This window comes from Oncorhynchus mykiss, chromosome 15 (genome assembly GCF_013265735.2).
Source record: "Oncorhynchus mykiss isolate Arlee chromosome 15, USDA_OmykA_1.1, whole genome shotgun sequence".
Lineage (NCBI taxonomy): Eukaryota > Metazoa > Chordata > Actinopteri > Salmoniformes > Salmonidae > Oncorhynchus > Oncorhynchus mykiss.
In genome coordinates this window covers 10,482,912-10,510,651 of record NC_048579.1, presented here as the reverse complement: position 1 = coordinate 10,510,651, position 27,740 = coordinate 10,482,912, and the positions used below count along the sequence as shown (strand labels likewise).

The 27,740-nt window shown below is 44.2% G+C and overlaps 1 protein-coding gene across 1 annotated transcript; it reads right to left on the bottom strand.

Annotated features, from left to right (window-relative positions):
• LOC110489576 (aristaless-related homeobox protein) lies at positions 1-26,598 on the bottom strand. Its single transcript, XM_036943689.1, has 5 exons — positions 26,210-26,598; positions 25,203-25,779; positions 22,881-22,926; positions 17,956-18,269; positions 1-1,573 (listed from the first exon to the last, which is right to left on the bottom strand). The coding sequence occupies exons 1-5, from the start codon at positions 26,394-26,396 to the stop codon at positions 1,309-1,311; spliced, it is 1,389 nt and encodes a 462-aa protein (XP_036799584.1). The 5' UTR covers positions 26,397-26,598; the 3' UTR covers positions 1-1,308.
• Between the last annotated feature and the right edge of the window lie 1,142 nt (positions 26,599-27,740).

Sequence of the window (27,740 nt, the reverse complement as noted above, 5' to 3'; positions counted from 1 at the left end):
TTGAATTTCACCACTCATTTATTAAATTCTGTTTTTTTTTCTATCTATTATTAAACCAGGAAATGTACAATCACTTTAACAATTAAAAAAACTCCTGCCCTGTTGGGAACATGTTTCCATGACACCCTGCACTCAATCTGTTGGGGAACAGTTTTGACATAAATTATAATGTAAAAACCTCGGATAGCTCATAACCATGGGGGACCTCTAAGGGCCACGTCTAAATCCATACAACTTTACACCAAGTGCAACTTCTCAAGCATGGTCTCTTTTCAAATATGCAGGCTATGTTTTGAAAATTATGTTTTTGTTAGTTTTCCCCCCTCATTTTTTTTTTACAATAATATTTACACCAGTTTACTTTTCTTTCTCAGTTCAGCCATAAGAGACACTGGATAGAATCTAAAATGTACGTAATTTGTCCATAAATTAAAACTCAACTTGCTGAAAGCCTGATAATTATATTTTGTTTACTCCAAAATGATCAATCTTGTGCTGCTTAATGATGTTGGGAACTGAAAAGGAAGACAGAAGAACAAACTTGATGCAGGTTAGATTGAGCCAGTAGGTTCAGGTTGGGTTGCAGAGTAGGACAGGTTGCTTTGGCTTGGATGTAGACCTCAGACTCTGCTTTGGCACTGGGTTCACGTGGTCCACTGAATCAACTGTTTTTAGTTCTGGTTCTTGCTCTTTCTCTGGACTCGAGAAAGTGTGTGTGTGTGTGTCCGTGTCCAAGCAGCAGGTGTCATGGAGTTGACCCCCCTGAGTTCGTAGTTTTTAATTTGTCACAAAAAAGTGGACTTAGTGAAACAGGAAGCATGAGCTAGAGAAGGGGTTAACACAGTATGGAGGTTCGTTGGTGTGTGTGTGTCAGGGGGATTCTTGGTGAAATGGATCTACAGCTAAGGAATAAGTTCAATCAGGAGACCTGGAGAGGTGAGGATGATGATGATGCTCTCTCACACACAAACACACGCATGAACGCACGCACGCACGCACGCACGCACACACACACACACACACACACACACACACACACACACACACACACACACACACACACACACACACACAAACACACACACACACACACACAGCGCTCCAGTTTGCCAGTGCTCTTTGAATTTGGTTGTGCTTTTTGTTTGGGGCTAAGAATTATGGGGAAGGGGTGGGGAAGTTAGAAGATCAGAGGTTACTGATAAGGGTTGGATCCACCCACCACACCACTCCAGAGGTATGAGAGGTAAGAGGGGGACAGGTGAGGGACAAAAGCCCAGGAGAGAGAGAAAAGGTTGGGATATCAGCTGTTCAGCACACCTCCTTCCCTGGAGCTCCGCTGGGCAGGATGTGGATCTGGGTGATCTGAGCAGAGTGCTCTTTAGCCTTCAGCCTTAGAGCTGCAATACTGGATGCTCTGCGGTCTGCTGCAGCCGAGGAGGAGGGCGATGGGGAGGAGGAAGGGTCAGAGAGGACCGGGGGAGGGATGGAGGGAGTCTTGATGGACGGGGCAGGCTGGCTGAGGAGTGCAGCAACGGTGGAAGCACTGGTCAGAGGGCCCATACTGGAGAAGATCCTGAGAGAGAGTGAGGGGGGGGGGGGGGTGAGAGAGAAGACTGTTAGACCAGATCACCAGCATTTTTACACCAGCGCAAATAAATGTTTAAAAGGCGATAAGGAGAGGAAGCGCCTTAAACTATTGAGATACTCGTGTTTTGAGTGTGTATTTCTGTTTTGGCACTTCAGGTAACAGCTTGTGTATCAACATCACACTCAGCTAATTACTGTCAATACTGACAAGGCAGAGTGATAATGTGTCTGATGCCATGTACACGGCAAGGTAGCCTAGTGGTTAGAGTGTTGGACTAGTAACCTGACAAGGTGCAAATCTGTTGTTCTGCCCCTGAACAGGCCGTCATTGAAAATAAGAATTTGTTCTTAACTGACTTGCCTGGTTAAATAAAGATAAAATACACACACAGTCTCATGAGCCACGTTAAGGGTTGTAAACTCTTCCATCTTACTGAAACCAACAAAGGTAGATGTCAAATAAATAAAATAAAAATGTATTGGTCTTGTACACAGATTTGCAGATGTTATCGCAGGTGCAGGGAAATGCTAGTTTCTAGCTCCAACAGTGTAGTAATACCTAGCAATACACACATAATGAAAAAAGTTTAACATTTACGAAATATCAGAACGAGCTACGTCAGTTTCCGGAATATATACAGTAACAGTCAAAGGTTTGGACACACCGACTCATTCCACGGTTTTTCTTTATTTTCACTATTTTCTACATTGTAGAATAATAGTGAAGACGTGAAAACTATGAAATAACACATACGGAATCACGTAGTAACCAAAAAAGTGTTAAACAAATCAAAATATATTTTATATTTGAGATTCTTCAAAGTAGCCACCCTTTGCCTTGACAGCTTTGCACACTTTTGGCATTCTCTCAACCAGCTTCACCTGGAATGCTTTTCCAACGGTCTTGAAGGAGTTCCCACATATGCTGAGCACTTGTTGGCTGCTTTTCCTTCACTCTGCGGTCCAACTCATCCCAAACCATCTCAATTGAGTTGAGGTCGGGTGATTGTGGAGGCCAGGTCATCTGATGCAGCACTCCATCACTCTCCTTCTTGGCAAAATAGCCCTTACACAGCCTGGATGTGTTTTGGGTCATTGTCCTGTTGAAAAACAAATGATAGTCCCACTAAGTGCAAACCAGATGGGATGGCGTATCGCTACAGAATGCTGTGGTAGCCATGCTGGTTAAGTGGGCCTTAAATTCTAAATAAATGGATGGAGTATCAATACAGGCATCCTTCCGAACTCAGTTGCCAGAGAGGAAGGAAACCACTTAGGGATTTCACCATGAGGCCAATGGTGAATTTAAAACATTTACAGAGTTTAATGGCTGTGATAGGAGAAAACTGTGCAATTACTCCACAATACTAACCTAACTGACAGAGTGAAAAGAAGGAAGCCTGTACAGATACAAATATTTCAAAATATGGATCCTGTTTGCAACAAGGCACGAAAGTAATACTGCAAAAAATGTGGCAAAGCAATTAACTTTTTGTCCTGAATATAAAGTATTATGTTTGGGGCAAATCCAATGAAACACATTACTGAGTACTGCTTCAAGAATAGTGGTGACTGCATCATGTTATGGGTATGCTTGTAATCGTTAAGGACTTTTTCAGGATAAAAAGAAACAGAATGGAGCTAAGCACAGGCAAAAACCTGGAGGAAAACATGGTTTAGTCTTCTTTCCACCATACACTGTGAGATTAATTAACCTTTCAGCAGGACAATAACCTAAAATACTAAGCCAAATCTACACTGGAGTTGCTTACCAAGAAGACAGTGAATGTTCCTGAGTGGCCGCGTTACAGTTTTGACTTAAATCTACTTGTAAATCTATGGCAAGACCTGAAAATGGTTGTCTGGCAATGATCAACAACCAATTTGACAGAGCTTGAAGGATTTTTAAAAGAATAATGGGGCAAATGTTGCACACTCCGGGTGGGAAAAGCTTTTAGAGATTTACCCAGAAAGACTCACAGCTGCAATCACTGACAAAGATGCTTCTACAAAGTAATCGGGTGTGAATATTTATGTAAATTAGATTTCTGTATTTAAGTTTCAATACATTTGCAAAAATGTTAAGAACATGTTTTCACTTTGTCATTATGGGGTATTGTGTGTAGAAAATATAAAAAAATATATTTAATCCATTTTGAATTCAAGCTATAACAACAAAATGTCAAGGAGTATGAATACTTTCTTGAAGGCACTGTACACATAAAGTGGGTAAAACAGTATGTAAACATTATTAAAGTGAACAGTGTTCAATGACTATGTACAGTGGGGAGAACAAGTATTTGATACACTGCCGATTTTGCAGGTTTTCCTACTTACAAAGCATGTAGAGGTCTGTAATTTTTATCATAGGTACACTTCAACTGTGACAGACGGAATCTAAAACAAAAATCCAGAAAATCACATTGTATGATTTTTAAGTAATTAATTAGCATTTTATTGCATGACATAAGTATTTGATCACCTACCAACCAGTAAGAATTCTGGCTCTCACAGACCTGTTAGTTTTTCTTTAAGAATCCCTCCTGTTCTCCACTCATTACCTGTATTAACTGCACCTGTTTGAACTCATTACCTGTATAAAAGACACCTGTCCACACACTCAATCAAACAGACTCCAACCTCTCCACAATGGCCAAGACCAGAGAGCTGTGTAAAGGACATCAGGGATACAATTATAGACCTGCACAAGGCTGGGATGGGCTACAGGACAATGAGCAAGCAGCTTGGTGAGAAGGCAACAACTGTTGGCGCAATTATTAGAAAATGGAAGAAGTTCAAGATGACGGTCAATCGCCCTCGGTCTGGGGCTCCATGCAAGATCTCACCTCGTGGGGCATCAATGATCATGAGGAAGGTGAGGGATCAGCCCAGAACTACACGGCAGGACCTGAAGAGAGCTGGGACCACAGTCTCAAAGAAAACCATTAGTAACACACTACGCCGTCATGGATTAAAATCCTGCAGCACACGCAAGGTCCCCCTGCTCAAGCCAGCGCATGTCCAGGCCCGTCTGAAGTTTGCCAATGACCATCTGGATGATCCAGAGGAGGAATGGGGGAAGGTAATGTGGTCTGATGAGACAAAAATAGAGCTTTTTGGTCTAAACTCCACTCGCCGTGTTTGGAGGAAGAAGAAGGATGAGTACAACCCCAAGAACACCATCCCAACCGTGAAGCATGGAGGTGGAAACATCATTCTTTGGGGATGCTTTTCTGCAAAGGGGACAGGACGACTGCACCGTATTGAGGGGAGGATGGATGGGGCCATGTATCGCAAGATCTTGGCCAGCAACCTCCTTCCCTCAGTAAGAGCATTGAAGATGGGTCGTGGCTGGGTCCTCCAGCATGACAACGACCTGAAACACACAGCCAGGGCAACAAAGGAGTGGCTCCGTAAGAAGCATCTCAAGGTCCTGGAGTGGCCTATCCAGTCTCCAGACCTGAACCCAATAGAAAATCTTTGGAGGGAGCTGAAAGTCCGTATTGCCCAGCGACAGCCCCGAAACCTGAAGGATCAGGAGAAGGTCTGTATGGGGGAGTGGGCCAAAATCCCTGCTGCAGTGTGCAAACCTGGTCAAGAACTACAGGAAACATATGATCTCTGTAATTGCAAACAAAGGTTTCTATACCAAATATTAAGTTCTGCTTTTCTGATGTATCAAATACTTATGTCATGCAATAAAATGCAAATTAATTACTTAAAAATCATACAATGTGATTTTCTGGATTTTTGATTCCATCTCTCACAGTTGAAGTGTACCTATGATACAAAATTACAGACCTCTACATGCTTTGTAAGTAGGAAAACCTGCAAAATCGGCAGTGTATTGTTCTCCCCACTGCACATAGGGCAGAAGTCTCTAAGGTGCAGGATAGAGCACCGTGTGGTAACCGGCTAGTAACAGTGACTAAGGTTCAGAACAGGGTACTTTTTCTGTTGCGACTGTTTGATTTGGATTTGCATTTTATATTTGGTTGCAAGGTAACCAATGAAATTGTTTTACCTGGTGACGTTTGTCACCGATTTTCTTGACATTTTTCCTATCGTGATTTATTCAAACAGTAATGTGCAATTGACCAAAAATCAACAAACATTCTGAAGAGGAAACAACCTATATGAGCTATATGTCTTTATGTAGCCGTTAGCGCCACTAATGATGATGCTGATGATAATGCTAATGATGATGCTAATGCTAATGATGATGCTGATGCTAATGATGATGCTGATGATAATGATGATGCTTATGATCATGCTAATGATGATGCTAATGCTAATGATGATGCTGATGCTAATGATGATGCTAATGATGATGCTAATGATGATGCTAATGCTAATGATGATGCTAACAATAATGCTAATGCTAATGCTAATGATAGCCTCTTGTCCTTACAGAAATAAATAGTCAATAAAAAATAAGCTACTACATCAGAAAGCATGATTTGGTGACAGAGGATGAACTTGGGATTGTTTTAAGTCGCATTGCCTACAGTCAGAAGGGCCCGCAATTTGGACAGTGCGCTTGGCAAATACCACATATATAATTGTTGAGTTGCGACTGTCAGCACCATCCACGTCGATGCTCTCTCTGCTGTCTCCTGTAGTCCACTATCAGCTCCTGTATATTGTTGACATTGAGAGGTTATTTTCCTTGCACCACTCCGCCAGTGCTTTCACCTCCCTATAGGCTGTCTCGTCGTTGTTGGTATTCAGGCCTATCACTGTTGTGTCAACAGCAAACTTAATGATTGAGTTGGAGATGTGCGGTGCTGAGCACGGACCTTTGTGGGGACCCTGTGTTGAGGATCAGCAACGGCGGACCTGTTGTTGCCTACCTTCAACATCTGGGATTGGAACATCAGAAAGTCTAGGACCATAGGGCGGGGATCAGACCCAGGGCCCTGAGCTTAGTGATGAGCTTGGATGGCACTCTGGTGTTGAGGGCTGAGCTGTAGTCGATGAAAAGCGTTCTTACACAGGTAGACAGTCCTTGTGAGCAGAGGGGGGCCATGTCAGTGGCTCAATGTTGTTTTCCTCAAAGTGGAATAGTAAGGATGATTATTGATGATGACGGTCACTAGTGTGAGGTGAAGTTATAGAGGACAGTACAGGTGTGAGGTAATATTATAGGTAGAGGACAGTACAGGTGTGAGGTAATATTATAGGTAGAGGACAGTACAGGTGTGAAGTGGTATTATAGGTAGAGGACAGTACAGGTGTGAGGTGGTATTATAGAGGACAGTACAGGTGTGAGGTGATATTATAGAGGACAATACAGGTGTGAGGTGATATTATAGAGGACAGTACAGGTGTGAGGTGGTGTTAAAGAGGACAGTACAGGTGTGAGGTGGTATTATAGGTAGAGGACAGTACAGGTGTGAGGTAATATTATAGGTAGAGGACAGTACAGGTGTGAGGTGATATTATAGAGGACAGTACAGGTGTGAGGTGATATTATAGAGGACAGTACAGGTGTGAGGTGGTGTTAAAGAGGACAGTACAGGTGTCTGTAGGACAGTAAAGGTGTGAGGTGGTAATATAGGTAGAGGACAGTACAGGTGTGAGGTGGTGTTATAGAGGACAGTACAGGTGTGAGGTGGTATTATAGGTAGAGGACAGTACAGGTGTGAGGTGGTATTATAGGTAGAGGACAGTACAGGTGTGAGTTGGTATTATAGGTAGAGGACAGTACAGGTGTGAGGTGGTATTATAGGGAGAGGACAGTACAGGTGTGAGGTGGTATTATAGAGGACAGTACAGGTGTGAGGTGGTATTACAGGTAGAGGACAGTACAGGTGTGAGGTGGTGTTATAGAGGACAGTACAGGTGTGAGGTGGTGTTATAGAGGACAGTACAGGTGTGATGTGGTGTTATAGAGGACAGTACAGGTGTGAGGTGGTATTATAGGTAGAGGACAGTACAGGTGTGAGGTGGTATTATAGGAAGAGGACAGTACAGGTGTGAGGTGGTGTTATAGAGGACAGTACAGGTGTGAGGTGGTATTATAGGTAGAGGACAGTACAGGTGTGAGGTGGTATTACAGGTAGAGGACAGTACAGATGTGAGGTGGTATTATAGAGGACAGTACAGGTGTGAGGTGGTATTACAGGTAGAGGACAGTACAGGTGTGAGGTGGTGTTATAGAGGACAGTACAGGTGTGAGGTGGTATTATAGGGAGAGGTCAGTACAGGTGTGAGGTGGTATTATAGAGGACAGTACAGGTGTGAGGTGGTATTACAGGTAGAGGACAGTACAGGTGTGAGGTGGTGTTATAGAGGACAGTACAGGTGTGAGGTGGTATTATAGAGGACAGTACAGGTGTGAGGTGGTATTACAGATAGAGGACAGTACAGGTGTGAGGTGGTGTTATAGAGGACAGTACAGGTGTGAGGTGGTATTATAGGGAGAGGACAGTACAGGTGTGAGGTGGTATTATAGAGGACAGTACAGGTGTGAGGTGGTATTACAGGTAGAGGACAGTACAGGTGTGAGGTGGTGTTATAGAGGACAGTACAGGTGTGAGGTGGTGTTATAGAGGACAGTACAGGTGTGATGTGGTGTTATAGAGGACAGTACAGGTGTGAGGTGGTATTATAGGTAGAGGACAGTACAGGTGTGAGGTGGTATTATAGGAAGAGGACAGTACAGGTGTGAGGTGGTGTTATAGAGGACAGTACAGGTGTGAGGTGGTATTATAGGTAGAGGACAGTACAGGTGTGAGGTGGTATTACAGGTAGAGGACAGTACAGATGCGAGGTGGTATTATAGAGGACAGTACAGGTGTGAGGTGGTATTACAGGTAGAGGACAGTACAGGTGTGAGGTGGAGTTATAGAGGACAGTACAGGTGTGAGGTGGTATTATAGAGGACAGTACAGGTGTGATGTGGTGTTATAGAGGACAGTACAGGTGTGAGGTGGTATTATAGAGGACAGTACAGGTGTGAGGTGGTGTTAAAGAGGACAGTACAGGTGTGAGGTGGTATTATAGGTAGAGGACAGTACATGTGTGAGGTAATATTATAGGTAGAGGACAGTACAGGTGTGAGGTGATATTATAGAGGACAGTACAGGTGTGAGGTGATATTATAGAGGACAGTACAGATGTGAGGTGGTGTTAAAGAGGACAGTACAGGTGTCTGTAGGACAGTAAAGGTGTGAGGTGGTAATATAGGTAGAGGACAGTACAGGTGTGAGGTGGTGTTATAGAGGACAGTACAGGTGTGAGGTGGTATTATAGGTAGAGGACAGTACAGGTGTGAGGTGGTATTATAGGTAGAGGACAGTACAGGTGTGAGTTGGTATTATAGGTAGAGGACAGTACAGGTGTGAGGTGGTATTATAGGGAGAGGACAGTACAGGTGTGAGGTGGTATTATAGAGGACAGTACAGGTGTGAGGTGGTATTACAGGTAGAGGACAGTACAGGTGTGAGGTGGTGTTATAGAGGACAGTACAGGTGTGAGGTGGTGTTATAGAGGACAGTACAGGTGTGATGTGGTGTTATAGAGGACAGTACAGGTGTGAGGTGGTATTATAGGTAGAGGACAGTACAGGTGTGAGGTGGTATTATAGGAAGAGGACAGTACAGGTGTGAGGTGGTGTTATAGAGGACAGTACAGGTGTGAGGTGGTATTATAGGTAGAGGACAGTACAGGTGTGAGGTGGTATTATAGGTAGAGGACAGTACAGGTGTGAGGTGGTATTACAGGTAGAGGACAGTACAGATGTGAGGTGGTATTATACAGGACAGTACAGGTGTGAGGTGGTATTACAGGTAGAGGACAGTACAGGTGTGAGGTGGTGTTATAGAGGACAGTACAGGTGTGAGGTGGTATTATAGAGGACAGTACAGGTGTGAGGTGGTATTACAGGTAGAGGACAGTACAGGTGTGAGGTGGTGTTATAGAGGACAGTACAGGTGTGAGGTGGTGTTATAGAGGACAGTACAGGTGTGATGTGGTGTTATAGAGGACAGTACAGGTGTGAGGTGGTATTATAGGTAGAGGACAGTACAGGTGTGAGGTGGTATTATAGGAAGAGGACAGTACAGGTGTGAGGTGGTGTTATAGAGGACAGTACAGGTGTGAGGTGGTATTATAGGTAGAGGACAGTACAGGTGTGAGGTGGTATTACAGGTAGAGGACAGTACAGATGTGAGGTGGTATTATAGAGGACAGTACAGGTGTGAGGTGGTGTTATAGAGGACAGTACAGGTGTGAGGTGGTATTATAGGGAGAGGACAGTACAGGTGTGAGGTGGTATTATAGAGGACAGTACAGGTGTGAGGTGGTATTACAGGTAGAGGACAGTACAGGTGTGAGGTGGTGTTATAGAGGACAGTACAGGTGTGAGGTGGTATTATAGAGGACAGTACAGGTGTGAGGTGGTATTACAGATAGAGGACAGTACAGGTGTGAGGTGGTGTTATAGAGGACAGTACAGGTGTGAGGTGGTATTATAGGGAGAGGACAGTACAGGTGTGAGGTGGTATTATAGAGGACAGTACAGGTGTGAGGTGGTATTACAGGTAGAGGACAGTACAGGTGTGAGGTGGTGTTATAGAGGACAGTACAGGTGTGAGGTGGTGTTATAGAGGACAGTACAGGTGTGATGTGGTGTTATAGAGGACAGTACAGGTGTGAGGTGGTATTATAGGTAGAGGACAGTACAGGTGTGAGGTGGTATTATAGGAAGAGGACAGTACAGGTGTGAGGTGGTGTTATAGAGGACAGTACAGGTGTGAGGTGGTATTATAGGTAGAGGACAGTACAGGTGTGAGGTGGTATTACAGGTAGAGGACAGTACAGATGCGAGGTGGTATTATAGAGGACAGTACAGGTGTGAGGTGGTATTACAGGTAGAGGACAGTACAGGTGTGAGGTGGAGTTATAGAGGACAGTACAGGTGTGAGGTGGTATTATAGAGGACAGTACAGGTGTGATGTGGTGTTATAGAGGACAGTACAGGTGTGAGGTGGTATTATAGAGGACAGTACAGGTGTGAGGTGGTGTTAAAGAGGACAGTACAGGTGTGAGGTGGTATTATAGGTAGAGGACAGTACATGTGTGAGGTAATATTATAGGTAGAGTACAGTACAGGTGTGAGGTGATATTATAGAGGACAGTACAGGTGTGAGGTGATATTATAGAGGACAGTACAGGTGTGAGGTGGTGTTAAAAAGGACAGTACAGGTGTCTGTAGGACAGTAAAGGTGTGAGGTGGTAATATAGGTAGAGGACAGTACAGGTGTGAGGTGGTGTTATAGAGGACAGTACAGGTGTGAGGTGGTATTATAGGTAGAGGACAGTACAGGTGTGAGGTGGTATTATAGGTAGAGGACAGTACAGGTGTGAGTTGGTATTATAGGTAGAGGACAGTACAGGTGTGAGATGGTATTATAGGGAGAGGACAGTACAGGTGTGAGGTGGTATTATAGAGGACAGTACAGGTGTGAGGTGGTATTACAGGTAGAGGACAGTACAGGTGTGAGGTGGTGTTATAGAGGACAGTACAGGTGTGAGGTGGTGTTATAGAGGACAGTACAGGTGTGATGTGGTGTTATAGAGGACAGTACAGGTGTGAGGTGGTATTATAGGTAGAGGACAGTACAGGTGTGAGGTGGTATTATAGGAAGAGGACAGTACAGGTGTGAGGTGGTGTTATAGAGGACAGTACAGGTGTGAGGTGGTATTATAGGTAGAGGACAGTACAGGTGTGAGGTGGTATTACAGGTAGAGGACAGTACAGATGTGAGGTGGTATTATAGAGGACAGTACAGGTGTGAGGTGGTATTACAGGTAGAGGACAGTACAGGTGTGAGGTGGTGTTATAGAGGACAGTACAGGTGTGAGGTGGTATTATAGGGAGAGGACAGTACAGGTGTGAGGTGGTATTATAGAGGACAGTACAGGTGTGAGGTGGTATTACAGGTAGAGGACAGTACAGGTGTGAGGTGGTGTTATAGAGGACAGTACAGGTGTGAGGTGGTATTATAGAGGACAGTACAGGTGTGAGGTGGTATTACAGGTAGAGGACAGTACAGGTGTGAGGTGGTGTTATAGAGGACAGTACAGGTGTGAGGTGGTATTATAGGGAGAGGACAGTACAGGTGTGAGGTGGTATTATAGAGGACAGTACAGGTGTGAGGTGGTATTACAGGTAGAGGACAGTACAGGTGTGAGGTGGTGTTATAGAGGACAGTACAGGTGTGAGGTGGTGTTATAGAGGACAGTACAGGTGTGATGTGGTGTTATAGAGGACAGTACAGGTGTGAGGTGGTATTATAGGTAGAGGACAGTACAGGTGTGAGGTGGTATTATAGGAAGAGGACAGTACAGGTGTGAGGTGGTGTTATAGAGGACAGTACAGGTGTGAGGTGGTATTATAGGTAGAGGACAGTACAGGTGTGAGGTGGTATTACAGGTAGAGGACAGTACAGATGCGAGGTGGTATTATAGAGGACAGTACAGGTGTGAGGTGGTATTACAGGTAGAGGACAGTACAGGTGTGAGGTGGAGTTATAGAGGACAGTACAGGTGTGAGGTGGTATTATAGAGGACAGTACAGGTGTGATGTGGTGTTATAGAGGACAGTACAGGTGTGAGGTGGTATTATAGGTAGAGGACAGCACAGGTGTGAGGTGGTATTATAGGAAGAGGACAGTACAGGTGTGAGGTGGTGTTATAGAGGACAGTACAGGTGTGAGGTGGTATTATAGGTAGAGGACAGTACAGGTGTGAGGTGGTGTTATAGAGGACAGTACAGGTGTGATGTGGTGTTATAGAGGACAGTACAGGTGTGAGGTGGTATTATAGAGGACAGTACAGGTGTGAGGTGGTATTACAGGTAGAGGACAGTACAGGTGTGAGGTGGTGTTATAGAGGACAGTACAGGTGTGAGGTGGTGTTATAGAGGACAGTACAGGTGTGAGGTGGTATTACAGATAGAGGACAGTACAGGTGTGAGGTGGTGTTATAGAGGACAGTACAGGTGTGATGTGGTGTTATAGAGGACAGTACAGGTGTGAGGTGGTATTACAGATAGAGGACAGTACAGGTGTGAGGTGGTGTTATAGAGGACAGTACAGGTGTGAGGTGGTATTATAGGTAGAGGACAGTACAGGTGTGAGGTGGTGTTATAGAGGACAGTACAGGTGTGAGGTGGTGTTATAGAGGACAATACAGGTGTGAGGTGGTATTACAGGTAGAGGACAGTACAGGTGTGAGGTGGTATTATAGGTAGAGGACAGTACAGGTGTGAGGTGGTGTTATAGGTAGAGGACAGTACAGGTGTGATGTGGTGTTATAGAGGACAGTACAGGTGTGAGGTGGTATTATAGGTAGAGGACAGTACAGGTGTGAGGTGGTGTTATAGAGGACAGTACAGGTGTGAGATGGTATTATAGGTAGAGGACAGTACAGGTGTGAGGTGGTATTACAGGTAGAGGACAGTACAGGTGTGAGGTGGTGTTATAGAGGACAGTGCAGGTGTGAGATGGTATTACAGGTAGAGGACAGTACAGGTGTGAGGTGGTGTTATAGAGGACAGTACAGGTGTGAGATGGTATTATAGGTAGAGGACAGTACATGTGTGAGGTGGTGTTAAAGAGGACAGTACAGGTGTGAGGTGGTATTACAGGTAGAGGACAGTACAGGTGTGAGGTGGTGTTATAGAGGACAGTACAGGTGTGAGGTGGTGTTATAGAGGACAGTACAGGTGTGATGTGGTGTTATAGAGGACAGTACAGGTGTGAGGTGGTATTATAGGTAGAGGACAGTACAGGTGTGAGGTGGTATTATAGGAAGAGGACAGTACAGGTGTGAGGTGGTGTTATAGAGGACAGTACAGGTGTGAGGTGGTATTATAGGTAGAGGACAGTACAGGTGTGAGGTGGTATTACAGGTAGAGGACAGTACAGATGTGAGGTGGTATTATAGAGGACAGTACAGGTGTGAGGTGGTATTACAGGTAGAGGACAGTACATGTGTGAGGTGGTGTTAAAGAGGACAGTACAGGTGTGAGGTGGTATTATAGGTAGAGGAAAGTACAGGTGTGAGGTGATATTATAGAGGACAGTACAGGTGTGAGGTGATATTATAGAGGACAGTACAGGTGTGAGGTGATATTATAGAGGACAGTACAGGTGTGAGGTGGTGTTGAAGAGGACAGTACAGGTGTCTGTAGGACAGTAAAGGTGTGAGGTGGTAATATAGGTAGAGGACAGTACAGGTGTGAGGTGGTGTTATAGAGGACAGTACAGGTGTGAGGTGGTATTATAGGTAGAGGACAGTACAGGTGTGAGGTGGTATTATAGGTAGAGGACAGTACAGGTGTGAGGTGGTGTTATAGAGGACAGTACAGGTGTGAGGTGGTGTTATAGAGGACAGTACAGGTGTGATGTGGTGTTATAGAGGACAGTACAGGTGTGAGGTGGTATTATAGGTAGAGGACAGTACAGGTGTGAGGTGGTATTATAGGAAGAGGACAGTACAGGTGTGAGGTGGTGTTATAGAGGACAGTACAGGTGTGAGGTGGTATTATAGGTAGAGGACAGTACAGGTGTGAGGTGGTATTACAGGTAGAGGACAGTACAGATGTGAGGTGGTATTATAGAGGACAGTACAGGTGTGAGGTGGTATTACAGGTAGAGGACAGTACATGTGTGAGGTGGTGTTATAGAGGATAGTACAGGTGTGAGGTGGTATTATAGGTAGAGGAAAGTACAGGTGTGAGGTGATATTATAGAGGACAGTACAGGTGTGAGGTGATATTATAGAGGACAGTACAGGTGTGAGGTGATATTATAGAGGACAGTACAGGTGTGAGGTGGTGTTGAAGAGGACAGTACAGGTGTCTGTAGGACAGTAAAGGTGTGAGGTGGTAATATAGGTAGAGGACAGTACAGGTGTGAGGTGGTGTTATAGAGGACAGTACAGGTGTGAGGTGGTATTATAGGTAGAGGACAGTACAGGTGTGAGGTGGTATTATAGGTAGAGGACAGTACAGGTGTGAGTTGGTATTATAGGTAGAGGACAGTACAGGTGTGAGGTGGTATTATAGGTAGAGGACAGTACACGTGTGAGGTGGTATTATAGGGAGAGGACAGTACAGGTGTGAGGTGGTATTATAGAGGACAGTACAGGTGTGAGGTGGTATTACAGGTAGAGGACAGTACAGGTGTGAGGTGGTGTTATAGAGGACAGTACAGGTGTGAGGTGGTGTTATAGAGGACAGTACAGGTGTGAGGTGGTATTACAGATAGAGGACTGTACAGGTGTGAGGTGGTGTTATAGAGGACAGTACAGGTGTGATGTGGTTTTATAGAGGACAGTACAGGTGTGAGGTGGTATTACAGATAGAGGACAGTACAGGTGTGAGGTGGTGTTATAGAGGACAGTACAGGTGTGAGGTGGTATTATAGGTAGAGGACAGTACAGGTGTGAGGTGGTGTTATAGAGGACAGTACAGGTGTGAGGTGGTGTTATAGAGGACAGTACAGGTGTGAGGTGGTATTACAGATAGAGGACTGTACAGGTGTGAGGTGGTGTTATAGAGGACAGTACAGGTGTGATGTGGTTTTATAGAGGACAGTACAGGTGTGAGGTGGTATTACAGATAGAGGACAGTACAGGTGTGAGGTGGTGTTATAGAGGACAGTACAGGTGTGAGGTGGTATTATAGGTAGAGGACAGTACAGGTGTGAGGTGGTGTTATAGAGGACAGTACAGGTGTGAGGTGGTGTTATAGAGGACAATACAGGTGTGAGGTGGTATTACAGGTAGAGGACAGTACAGGTGTGAGGTGTAATAGGTAGAGGACAGTACAGGTGTGATGTGGTGTTATAGAGGACAGTACAGGTGTGAGCTGGTATTATAGGTAGAGGACAGTACAGGTGTGAGGTGGTGTTATAGAGGACAGTACAGGTGTGAGATGGTATTATAGGTAGAGGACAGTACATGTGTGAGGTGGTGTTAAAGAGGACAGTACAGGTGTGAGGTGGTATTACAGGTAGAGGACAGTACAGGTGTGAGGTGGTGTTATAGAGGACAGTACAGGTGTGAGGTGGTGTTATAGAGGACAGTACAGGTGTGATGTGGTGTTATAGAGGACAGTACAGGTGTGAGGTGGTATTATAGGTAGAGGACAGTACAGGTGTGAGGTGGTATTATAGGAAGAGGACAGTACAGGTGTGAGGTGGTGTTATAGAGGACAGTACAGGTGTGAGGTGGTATTATAGGTAGAGGACAGTACAGATGTGAGGTGGTATTATAGAGGACAGTACAGGTGTGAGGTGGTATTACAGGTAGAGGACAGTACAGGTGTGAGGTGGTGTTATAGAGGACAGTACAGGTGTGAGGTGGTATTATAGAGGACAGTACAGGTGTGAGGTGGTATTACAGGTAGAGGACAGTACAGGTGTGAGGTGGTGTTATAGAGGACAGTACAGGTGTGAGGTGGTATTATAGGGAGAGGACAGTACAGGTGTGAGGTGGTATTATAGAGGACAGTACAGGTGTGAGGTGGTATTACAGGTAGAGGACAGTACAGGTGTGAGGTGGTGTTATAGAGGACAGTACAGGTGTGATGTGGTGTTATAGAGGACAGTACAGGTGTGATGTGGTATTATAGGTAGAGGACAGTACATGTGTGAGGTGGTATTATAGGAAGAGGACAGTACAGGTGTGAGGTGGTGTTATAGAGGACAGTACAGGTGTGAGGTGGTATTATAGGTAGAGGACAGTACAGGTGTGAGGTGGTATTACAGGTAGAGGACAGTACAGATGTGAGGTGGTATTATAGAGGACAGTACAGGTGTGAGGTGGTATTACAGGTAGAGGACAGTACAGGTGTGAGGTGGTGTTATAGAGGACAGTACAGGTGTGAGGTGGTATTATAGAGGACAGTACAGGTGTGATGTGGTGTTATAGAGGACAGTACAGGTGTGAGGTGGTATTATAGGTAGAGGACAGTACAGGTGTGAGGTGGTATTGTAGGTAGAGGACAGTACAGGTGTGAGGTGGTGTTATAGAGGACAGTACAGGTGTGAGGTGGTATTATAGGTAGAGGAAAGTACAGGTGTGAGGTGATATTATAGAGGACAGTACAGGTGTGAGGTGATATTATAGAGGACAGTACAGGTGTGAGGTGATATTATAGAGGACAGTACAGGTGTGAGGTGGTGTTGAAGAGGACAGTACAGGTGTGAGGTGGTATTATATAGGTAGAGGACAGTACAGGTGTGAGGTGGTGTTATAGAGGACAGTACAGGTGTGAGGTGGTATTATAGGTAGAGGACAGTACAGGTGTGAGGTGGTATTATAGGTAGAGGACAGTACAGGTGTGAGTTGGTATTATAGGTAGAGGACAGTACAGGTGTGAGTTGGTATTATAGGTAGAGGACAGTACAGGTGTGAGGTGGTATTATAGGGAGAGGACAGTACAGGTGTGAGGTGGTATTATAGAGGACAGTACAGGTGTGAGGTGGTATTACAGGTAGAGGACAGTACAGGTGTGAGGTGGTGTTATAGAGGACAGTACAGGTGTGAGGTGGTGTTATAGAGGACAGTACAGGTGTGAGGTGGTATTACAGATAGAGGACAGTACAGGTGTGAGGTGGTGTTATAGAGGACAGTACAGGTGTGATGTGGTGTTATAGAGGACAGTACAGGTGTGAGGTGGTATTACAGATAGAGGACAGTACAGGTGTGAGGTGGTGTTATAGAGTACAGTACAGGTGTGAGGTGGTATTATAGGTAGAGGACAGTACAGGTGTGAGGTGGTGTTATAGAGGACAGTACAGGTGTGAGGTGGTGTTATAGAGGACAGTACAGGTGTGAGGTGGTGTTATAGAGGACAATACAGGTGTGAGGTGGTATTACAGGTAAAGGACAGTACAGGTGTGAGGTGGTATTATAGGTAGAGGACAGTACAGGTGTGATGTTATAGAGGACAGTACAGGTGTGAGGTTGTGTTATAGAGGACAGTACAGGTGTGAGGTGGTGTTATAGAGGACAGTACAGGTGTGAGGTGGTGTTATAGAGGACAGTACAGGTGTGAGGTGGTGTTATAGAGGACAGTACAGGTGTGAGGTGGTGTTATAGAGGACAGTACAGGTGTGAGGTGGTATTATAGATAGAATATAATTAATTGGCAGATTCCTCCTGTTGACCTGGATGGAATTATGTGATCCTTCCTTAACCCATAGGAAGCCCCACCCAATTATTATTGTTGTAAACGGTTGAAAACCTCAGTGACGCTGCCCGTGATATTATTTGTTTTGATCTCTTGAGTCCTCTGTCTATATCTATGGGTATACAGGGTTACGTAGGTAGAGGTACCTATTATCTCACCTGCCGAAGGTGGGCCCGATGAAGGTGGGGTGACGGAACATGGCAGCTGCACCCAGGAATGTTCCAAGGCCCAGCGGTGTCCCTTGGTGCTGGGCCGAGTGGTTGCTATGGTGAGGAGCCAGACCAGGAAACGCGGTGGTCCAGGCAGACTCCAGGGCGGGGTGGTGGTGCGTGGAGAAGGGACCCCCATCCAGGTAGTGGCTTAGGGGGTGCGTGGCAGACAGGGGCCCAGGGAAAGGGTGGCCAGGGGGGTATGTCTGGACACCTGCCTTCTCACGCTTACGCCACTTAGCACGACGATTCTGAAACCACACCTGTGGAAAGAGAGTGGGAGTGAGGTCAGAGGTCAGGCTAGAACATATAGGCTACATGTAATTATGTAGGTTTAGTTTCTGTAGATTGAGTGAAGAGCATAGAATACTCTGTAAATCTTTTCCCTGTTAAAATGTACAGTATTATACCGGCACCAGAGTTGCCAGCTTAAATCTGTCATTTTTCTGTAACATACACTCACCGAGCAGATTATTGGACATTTGCATTTATTAGGTACACCACCCTGTTCACTATAATGGGTCGCTTCCGACAGTCACTTGGCTGTGTCTTGTTATTTTAAGCAGACAGACAGGCATCGAGGCATTCAGTTACTGTTTCATTGACTATTAGAATGGGCAAAACGAGTGACCTAAGAGACGTTGAGCGCGGTATGATCGTCGTCTCCAGGCACGCCGGATCCAGTATCTCAGAAACGGCCGGCTTCCTGAGCTTTTCACGCACAACAGTGTCCAGGGTTTACTGAGAACGGTGTGAGAAACAAAAAACATCCAGTCAGCGGCAGTCCTGTGGGCGACAACAGCTCGTTGATGAGAGAGGTTCGAAGGAGAATGGCAAGAGTCGTGCAAGCTAACAGGCGGGCTACAAACAGACAAATAACGGCGCAGTACAAACGTGGTGTGCACGGAACGCACCACTCGTCAATCCTAGTTCACGGATTGGTTATTGCAGTAGACGCCCACACCGGGTTCCACTCCTATCAGCTTAAAACAACAGGAAGCTGCGGCTCCAGAGGGCACACGATCACCCACCAAAACTGGACACTTGAGGAGTGGAAAAACATTGCCTGGATCATGACAGTGAGTTCAGTTTACTTGAGAGGCCTGGTCAGTCCCCAGACCTCAACCCAATAGAGCATCTCTGGGATGACATGGGACAGGCTGTTGGCAGCATGAAGGCAGCTTGATAAAACACCGGTGCACTGGCATTCTCGTTAGGTTTAGTGGCTCAAGAGTACGACCCACAATTTAGTTTAGAGGTATGTGTAATGTGTGATATATGTTAATATATGGTAATATATGGGTCATATCTTTTGAACTGATAGAATCAAGACACTTGTCTGTAGTAATGGTGAAAACATACCTGTCAATTATTATCAGGGTGATGTTTTTCTGTCTCACTGCAAGACATTTACGAGCAATTAAGAGCAGACCGAAATGGCTTGTGTCAACTTCAGCTAGCTAACGTTAACTAGCTAACATTAGCTAGCTACCTGGGTTAGCTAGCTAGCTAGGTTAGCTAATAAAACATGCAGTAATTTAATGTTGGCAAGCAATAAAGATACTTATAAACAAGTCAAGGTACCTACTCAGCAGCAGCCGCTTCAAGAAGATACACTATATATACAAAAGTATGTGGACCCCTCTTCAAATTAGGGGATTTGGCTGTTTCAGCCACACGCTTTGTTGACAGGTGTATAAAATCAAGGACACAGCCATGCAATCTCCATAGACAAACATTGGCAGTAGAATGGCGCGGACTGAAGATCTCAGTGACCTTTAACGTCGCACCGTCATAGGATGCCACCTTTCCAACAAGTCATTTTGTCAAATTCCTGCCCTGCTAGAGCTGCCCCGGGCAACTGTAAGTGCTGTTACTGAGAAATGAAAACATCTAGGAGCAACAACGACTAAGCCGCAAAGTGGTAGGCCACACAATCTCACAGAGTAGGACCGAGTAGCGAGTACAAATGTTTTTTTCCTCAGTTACAACACTCACTACTGAGGTTCAATCTGCTTCTGGAAGCGACATCAGCACAAGAACTGTTCGGGCCCCTCAGTTCCAGTGAAGGGACATCTTAATGCTACCGCCTACAATGACATTCTAGATGGTCCTGTGCTTCCAACTTTTGTGGCAACAGTTTGGGGAAGGGCCTTTCGAGGTTTGTTGATATTGTGGAGAACTTGACAGGCCTGCACAGAGCCCTGACCTCAACCCCATCGATCACCTTAGGGATTCATTGGAACACCGACTGCGAACCAGGCCTAATCACCCAGCATCAGTGCCTGACCTCCATCGTGCTCTTGTGGCTAAAATGAAGAAAGTCCCGGCAGCAATATTCCAACATCTAGTGGAAAGCCTTCCCAGAAAAGTTGTGGCTGTTATAGCAGCAAAGGCGAGATCAACTTCATATTAATGCCCATGATTTTGGGAATGGGATGTTCGACGAGCACGTGCCCACATACGTTTTGGCCATGTAGTGTACGTGGTGACATACATTAGTTTGGAATCCAGGGAAACCCTCTGACACATTGACCCTGATCCGGCGGAAGTTCCTGTGTAAACGGAAGATCCCATCTCCCAGTCGATGAGGTGACAAACAGGCGGAAAGTCAGCGGTAATTACACGTGCACTAAAACCCGCGCGCCCTCTCGGTCAGTTAGTTTAAAGTGAAGTAATTAAAAGCAGTTCCCGCTGCAGTCTAACTGAGAGACTGAGATTGGCGTGGCACACGGTAATTAAGAATTGTGTTCACAAAAGGTGGAGAGAATAACGGCTGAACAGAGTCCAATAGCAATTAGACTAATGCGCTTTAAATTAAATTCTTCAAAATGTGGAACAAGTCATACCCAAAGAATATTTAACTTTCCCACGCCCCTCCCCCTTTCCCACGCCCTCCCCCTTTCCTAGTTTGAGACAGGAGTCTACAAATGTCAACAGTAAGAGAAAGTGAACGATATTAGCCCTGAACACACACACACACACACACACACTACTCCCGGTGAAAGTGTTTAGCATTACATGGCCCCTCGGGAATTTATGAGTTTTTATCACCTCCCGATGCGCCCGTTAAGTGCCTTGTTCACCGACAGTTCTGCGAGGAGACATCTGTTGTTTTATACCGGCTATAACCCCAGACGGAGCATCGCCGTGTTTGAACTGTCTCTTTGGTTATGAGCCCCGGGCCAAGCCACGCTCACAATGGATAGATGGGATAGGAGGGGAGAGAAAAGGGGGAGGGGTAAAGGGAGAGCAAACACCTTTAATGGTCTCTCTCATTGGCTCCATGTGCAAAGCATCGGTTCAATGAGTCTCTATTGCAATCACAAAATGGGAAATCAAATAACATTATCCCAGCCACCCTTCTGCCCTTCTCTGTCTCTCTCCATCTCCATCTCCATCTCCCTCTCTCTCTCTCACTCACTCCCTCTCTCTCTCTCTCACTCACTCCCTCTCCACCTCTTATACCTTTCTCTCTCTCGCTCTCTCTCTCTCTCTCTCTCTCTCTCTCTCTCTCTGTCTCTCTCTCTGTCTCTCTCTTTCTCTCTCTCTGTCTCTCTCTCCATCTCCATCTTCCCCTCCCTCTCTCTCTCACTCCCTCTCCACCTCTTATACCTTTCTCTCTCTCGCTCTCTCTCTCTGTCTCTCTCTTTCTCTCTCTCTCTGTCTCTCTCCATCTCCCCCTCCCCCTCTCTCTCTCACTCCCTCTCCACCTCTTATACCTTTCTCTCTCTCTCGCTCTCTCTCTGTCTCTTTCTCTCTCTCTCTCTCTGTCTCTCTCTCTCGTTCTCTCTCTCTCTCTCTCTCTCTCAATTTCAATTCATTGTAAAGTGCTTTATTGTCAAAGCAAATTAAATAGATAATAAACAAAAGTGAAATAAACAATAAAAAAATAACAGTTAACATTACACTAACAAAAATTCCAAAAGAATAAAGACATTTCAAATGTCATATTATGTGTATGTACAGTGTTGTAATGATGTGCAAATAGTCTCTCTCTCACTCTCTGTCACTCTCCCTCTCCCCTATCTCATTCCCGCAATGGGAATTCAAACACAATTTTCTCCCTGAGAATAGCCCATGTTTGCTCTCACGCTAAGTGCGCTTTTATAAATCGTCCGTATCCGCTTAATTGCCGTTAAAACGTCCCTTGGCGCATGTAATAACTTCCAATAACAGGAAGGAGCTTCGCTACGCAGCGATTGGGGTCATTTAACACATTTTGGGTTAATAAATCACTCAGACTCTCATAAAGACTTTTCTCCGGCTACTGTCTGGTAAGGTGAGGCGGCAGGTAGCCTAATGGTTAGAGCGTTGGACTTGTTGCAAGAGCTGACAAGGTACAAATCTGTTGTTCTGACCCTGAACAGGCAGTTAACCCACTGTTCCTAGGCTGTCATTGAAAATAATAATTTGTTCTTAACTGACTTGCCCAGTTAAATAAAGGTAAAAAAACATTTATAAAAAGGTCTGAATTGTAGCCTGGTGTATGCATCATTTCAACAAAAATATATAAATAATAATGTAAGCATATTGGAAATAAAAAATAATTATAGACTTTGTAAAAGTATTATTCTATAGTCTATGAAGGTATGTAAATCTGAATATGATTTTAAATTACGCTATAGGCCTACATTGTATAAATACGCATCGGATGTTTTATTTTAATTATTATAACATAAACTAGAACAGCCTAATAATAAAGAGGGTATTATTTAATCTTATTCTAAGTGGTACTGTTCTTTAAATTCGTTTCTAATGTGGTAGCCTATATATTTCAATTACCCATTTGAAATGTGTAAGTGTTAAGGCGTTTTAGTTGAAAGCGACAGACAGCCATAATTGCAGCAATAAAACGTTAAAAGGCCACTTACTTGCACGCGCGCCTCGGTCAGATCCAGCCGCATCGCAAGCTCCTCTCTGAAAAGGCAGGAAAATAGGTTACCTTTTGTGACCGAGAACTAGGCTGTTTTTCTTCTTCTGTCCTAGCCCCACTGGTAACAATACAAGAAAATAGTTATTTTTCAGACATGGAAAACCCACAGCGAAATGAAGGTCCTTTTTGCTATTTTCCCTGGTAAGGTTTGAGAGAAATTGTCGGGTTGATCGTATTGTAATCTGTCTTTTCTTCGCCAAAATAGCTCCCTTATACAACGGGTTTTCTTTAGAGTCAATGGAAATACTGCTATCCAAGCGTTTACAAAGACATCGAGTGCTTGGCTGAAAGAGAAGTCTATAGGCTGCACACATTGATTACCACAATTTCGCCTTAAAAACAATGAACGCACATTGACACAGAAACATGGCTCAACAATAACCTATGTATTGTTTGCTTCATGATGCTAGTGTTAAAATAATATATTTTTTAAATCGATTACTCCATTGTTTAAAACGTCACATGTTCCATTCACCATCTTAAATGTGTCTTATAGATAGATGATTTACCTTGCTGAAAGCGATTGGCTAACAGAATTCACCTGCCTGTCTGATATGTATATCCACCTGCCTGTCTGATATATATATCCACCTGCCTGTCTAATATATATATAGTTTATATATATATATATATATATATATATATATATATATATATAAATATATATATATGGATGGGAATTAATTTAGTCTGACATTCTGAATCCTGTTGTAAATGCACCACTGAACACTAATATTACGTTATGTAATAGTATACAACTATAATAAGAGAAATGTCATCTCAATCTAAATAGTCAAAGCTACATGTTCATGGGGTCCTGAAAACACATAGGTTAGCTAAATATATTCGTTTTATAGAACAATATTAGGCTTTCATGTTTGGCTGAAAAAAAGAAAATAGATATATTTGAAATTCACCTCTATACATTTAATTGCATCAAAAAATAAATAGCACCAACTCATTTATGTCCACACAAAAAAAACACTCATCTAGACCAGCCTAAGCAGTGACTCACTCATCTAGACCAGCCTAAGCAGTGACTCACTCATCTAGACCAGCCTAAGCAGTGACTCACTCATTTAGACCAGCCTAAGCAGTGACTCATTCACCATTCTTCATGAAGCTTCATTCGAAAAACTGATTTGCCTTTGCGTGAAAGTCAGTAACAGGTGGATTTGTGTAGACTTGCTCGAATTGGATGTGTTTTCCCTCTAGATACGTATGCCCAAGCACCAGCTAATGGAGGGAAACAACGGAGTTGAGCATCACCGTGTGTGTGTGTGTGTGTGTGCGCGCGCGCGTGCGTGCGTGCGTGTTGTACCCTTGCGCTTGGGCAGGCCCAGAAACGTAATTTGCGTTGAATAGAACAGCATTACGCACACGGTAAATCGAGCTGCAACCAGTTTATTTTCCCTTCAAGAATAATGTCCATATTGACAACAAAGAGACGAGGTAAATGTGACAAAACGGTTTGGTGTTCCCACTTTGGGCCTTATGTAAGGCCTGGGTTCGGCTGGACAGTATACCTGTCAATGCGCCAGTGTCAAATTACAGACGGGCTGAAATACGTTATCAGTGGATAAACAATTGACTGTTTTCTACAAACAAACAAAAATATAATAATAATTATAATATAAATGGTATGATGATAAAGGGTTTTAATGTCGTTACCCCAGACATATCTAGATTAAAATATGCATCAGAAATTATAACTTGCAGGCCAGGTTTATGCATGAATTGATCTCGTGTCCAACCCAATCTCACACTCAATTCGTACAAATATGTAAAACAATGTAATATACACCAGCTTTGTGAAATTCTTTCACAATTTTAGAAGATATATGTTTGCCTCTGGTATTTGTATCTCAGGCCCTGTAAAGATAAAACAATGTTATTTTTTTTTACCAACTTTAATTATTCCGTAATTACTATTATTATTGCTATCATTATTATAACAGCCTACTGCTACTTGCTGTTCGTTGACGTAGCCTACACGATACATTGTAAGGTGAAATAGAAACGTCTATCCAAATCGTGTATTTAAAGAAATGTTATGAGACTTTGTCGGGTTACATTGTTGTATGTACGTTGAATAAATGATTTCGTTCATATGAGACACGTCTCATATGAATAATTTAGTTTGTGCTGTAGCATGGGTGACAGTGTGTTACTGTTCTCTTGCCCACTCCATACGTTTTTGGATTGACAATGGCAACCGAGTAGGCAAAAACACCAAACAGCTATTGGACTGTGACTGTACCTGGTGAAGACGTCGGGGTAGTGTGTCTTCCGGAAAGCCTTCTCCAGCTCCTCCAGCTGATAGCTGGTGAATGTAGTCCTGTATCTTCTTTGCTTGCGTTTTAGCATCCCTTCGTCCGAGTCACTGCCTGCCGACAGACACACGCTGTCCTCGCCGTCCCTCACGTCTCCATCCCCGGCGTGGATGCTCTCCCTCTCCCCGTCCTTCGGGGATAGACCCATCGCCTCCCCACAGCTCTCCTCTTCTTTCCCCACGTCCTCGAACTTCATCAGCCCTAGTCTCAGCCCGGGCCCATCCTCCGGCACACCAGCGGGGCTCTGACCTCCCTCTCCCTGGCTTAGGGACGCGTTCTCCCGGTATGACTTGCTCCGGCTAATGCTCACCTGTGGAGCCTGGTTGATTTTGAGACTCTCGCAGGCTTGGTCCACCAGAAGCCTTTCCCTATCAAATTTCTCATCGAGGTCGTGAACTAAAACCCGTCCGTGGTCCAGGTACTTCCCGCCTGGTCCGTAGAGTCGGCGCAGCTTTGGTGGAAGGTGCATGTCTGTGTCTGTTGATAGGTGGTCTTTAGCTGAGCCTATGGGGAGGGTGACAGAAGTATGGATAGGTTGAAGCGACATGTGTCAACAGGCCTGCGCATTGTTCAACGCAAAGCGTCGCACAAGGCATCATTGATCATGTTCGAATAGACTTGGACATGTATTGTTTCTGTCTACAGTTTCATGCACCTTAGAGTATGTATATCGTATTGACGATAAAGTTTACTTTTGGTCCCTGAAAAAGTGCTTAAAAGTGACAAATATCCTATTTTCAACACAGTCACACAACCTCAGACACTCTCGGTTCTGATGCACCCAATGCTGTCGATGGTTTATTAACATGTTATAGACACACACCGTATTGCCTATATTCAACACCAAAAATGTTTTCCCGGAACATGTAGCAAACCTTTCCCCAGATGGAAAGCCATGCATGTTTTCATGAACGTTTAGCGGTGGTTGTCTTACCTTCGGTCTGCTTGTCGTCCTCCTGTCTCCCGGGTAGAGCTGTCAAACTTTGCGCCCCTATCAGCCTGACTTTACAGGGACTCCGTCGGCCCAGAATACTGTCGATGCAGTAGGAGGAGAGCAGAGTGAGCGGTTTACTCTTACTGTCTCCCCGGTCGTGGATATCTTCTTCGAATTGACTAGTCATTTTTTATCCGTTTAGTGAAACGCTTGGTCGGAAGTAGCCTAAATGTATTTCTCACTTACTCATTCACTCACTAATTTACTCATTCAACCTCTCTCGCTCTCTCGCTCTCTCGCTCTATCTTTTCTTCTCTCTGTCTGTCGCTCCGAGATCGTTCCTCTCTCACACTCTCACTCTCTCTCTCTCTCTCTCTCCCTACCCAACCTTTAATTAAAGACACTGTTGGCTGGCTCTCAAGCTCCGCTATCTGCTTGCTCACATTGACGTGTGTTATAGCGTCCCTGATTGGTTCATGTGTAGGTGAAAGAGCAACTTTATATATTTTTGTATATTATGGTAATTTTGGAGAAACGGAGGAAAAAAAACAGAGCTCGCGATGGAACCCTGCTCCCATGGACTGAACTCATATTTGACTCTATGCAGGTGTGGCCCATACTGTTTAACTACAATTAATGATAGGTTGCTAATAATGATCATAAAAGTAATATTAATGACAATATTAATAACAATAGTCATAATATTCATACTATTAATATTAGTGTAATAATAATATGCATAATAATACATATCTTCTTTTGAAATATGTATTATCTTGTTGCGTTAAATAATCACGTATCAAAATTCAGCCCTTCAGTTAAGTGGAACCCGTTTGGAGATGTTAAATCTAGTCCTTCATTTACTGTGAGCCTTTTCCCATACCTCTGTAAACTCCAGTGGGCCTTTTTCCATCCCTCTGTAAACTCCAGTGGGCCTTTTTCCATCCCTCTGTAAACTCCAGTGGGCCTTTTTCCATATCTCTGTAAACTCCAGTGGGCCTTTTTCCATCCCTCTGTAAACTCCAGTGGGCCTTTTTCCATACCTCTGTAAACTCCAGTGGGCCTTTTTCCATATCTCTGTAAACTCCAGCACCCTCATCTTATACTACTATAACTCAAGTCCTCAGATCAATGTCTAATAATGAGAGAAGAGAAAAATGACCAAGATGTATGTAATCTTATTCCCAATAATAGTGACACATTTGATCCTGCATAGAAGGATGAATGTAAACTAAGAGTTTGATGTTGTTTATTCCCACAAATTAAAGAAAAAAACACGGGACAAAATGTCAAACTATAGATGTTCTGTAATAGAATAAGGCTTTTTACAGGATGTTCTTTTATAGGACAACACTCTTCCTTTCAACTAATAATTGCCTCAGATTATCTTAAAATAAGACCAAAAGATCCCTGAAATAACTACCAGAATTATCATAACAATTTGATCATTTGATTGCTATTGATTACCCCAAAATGCTCTCGAACACTTCTGTAAGCCTTGTCACCTTCCATTTCTCTCGCGCCACACACA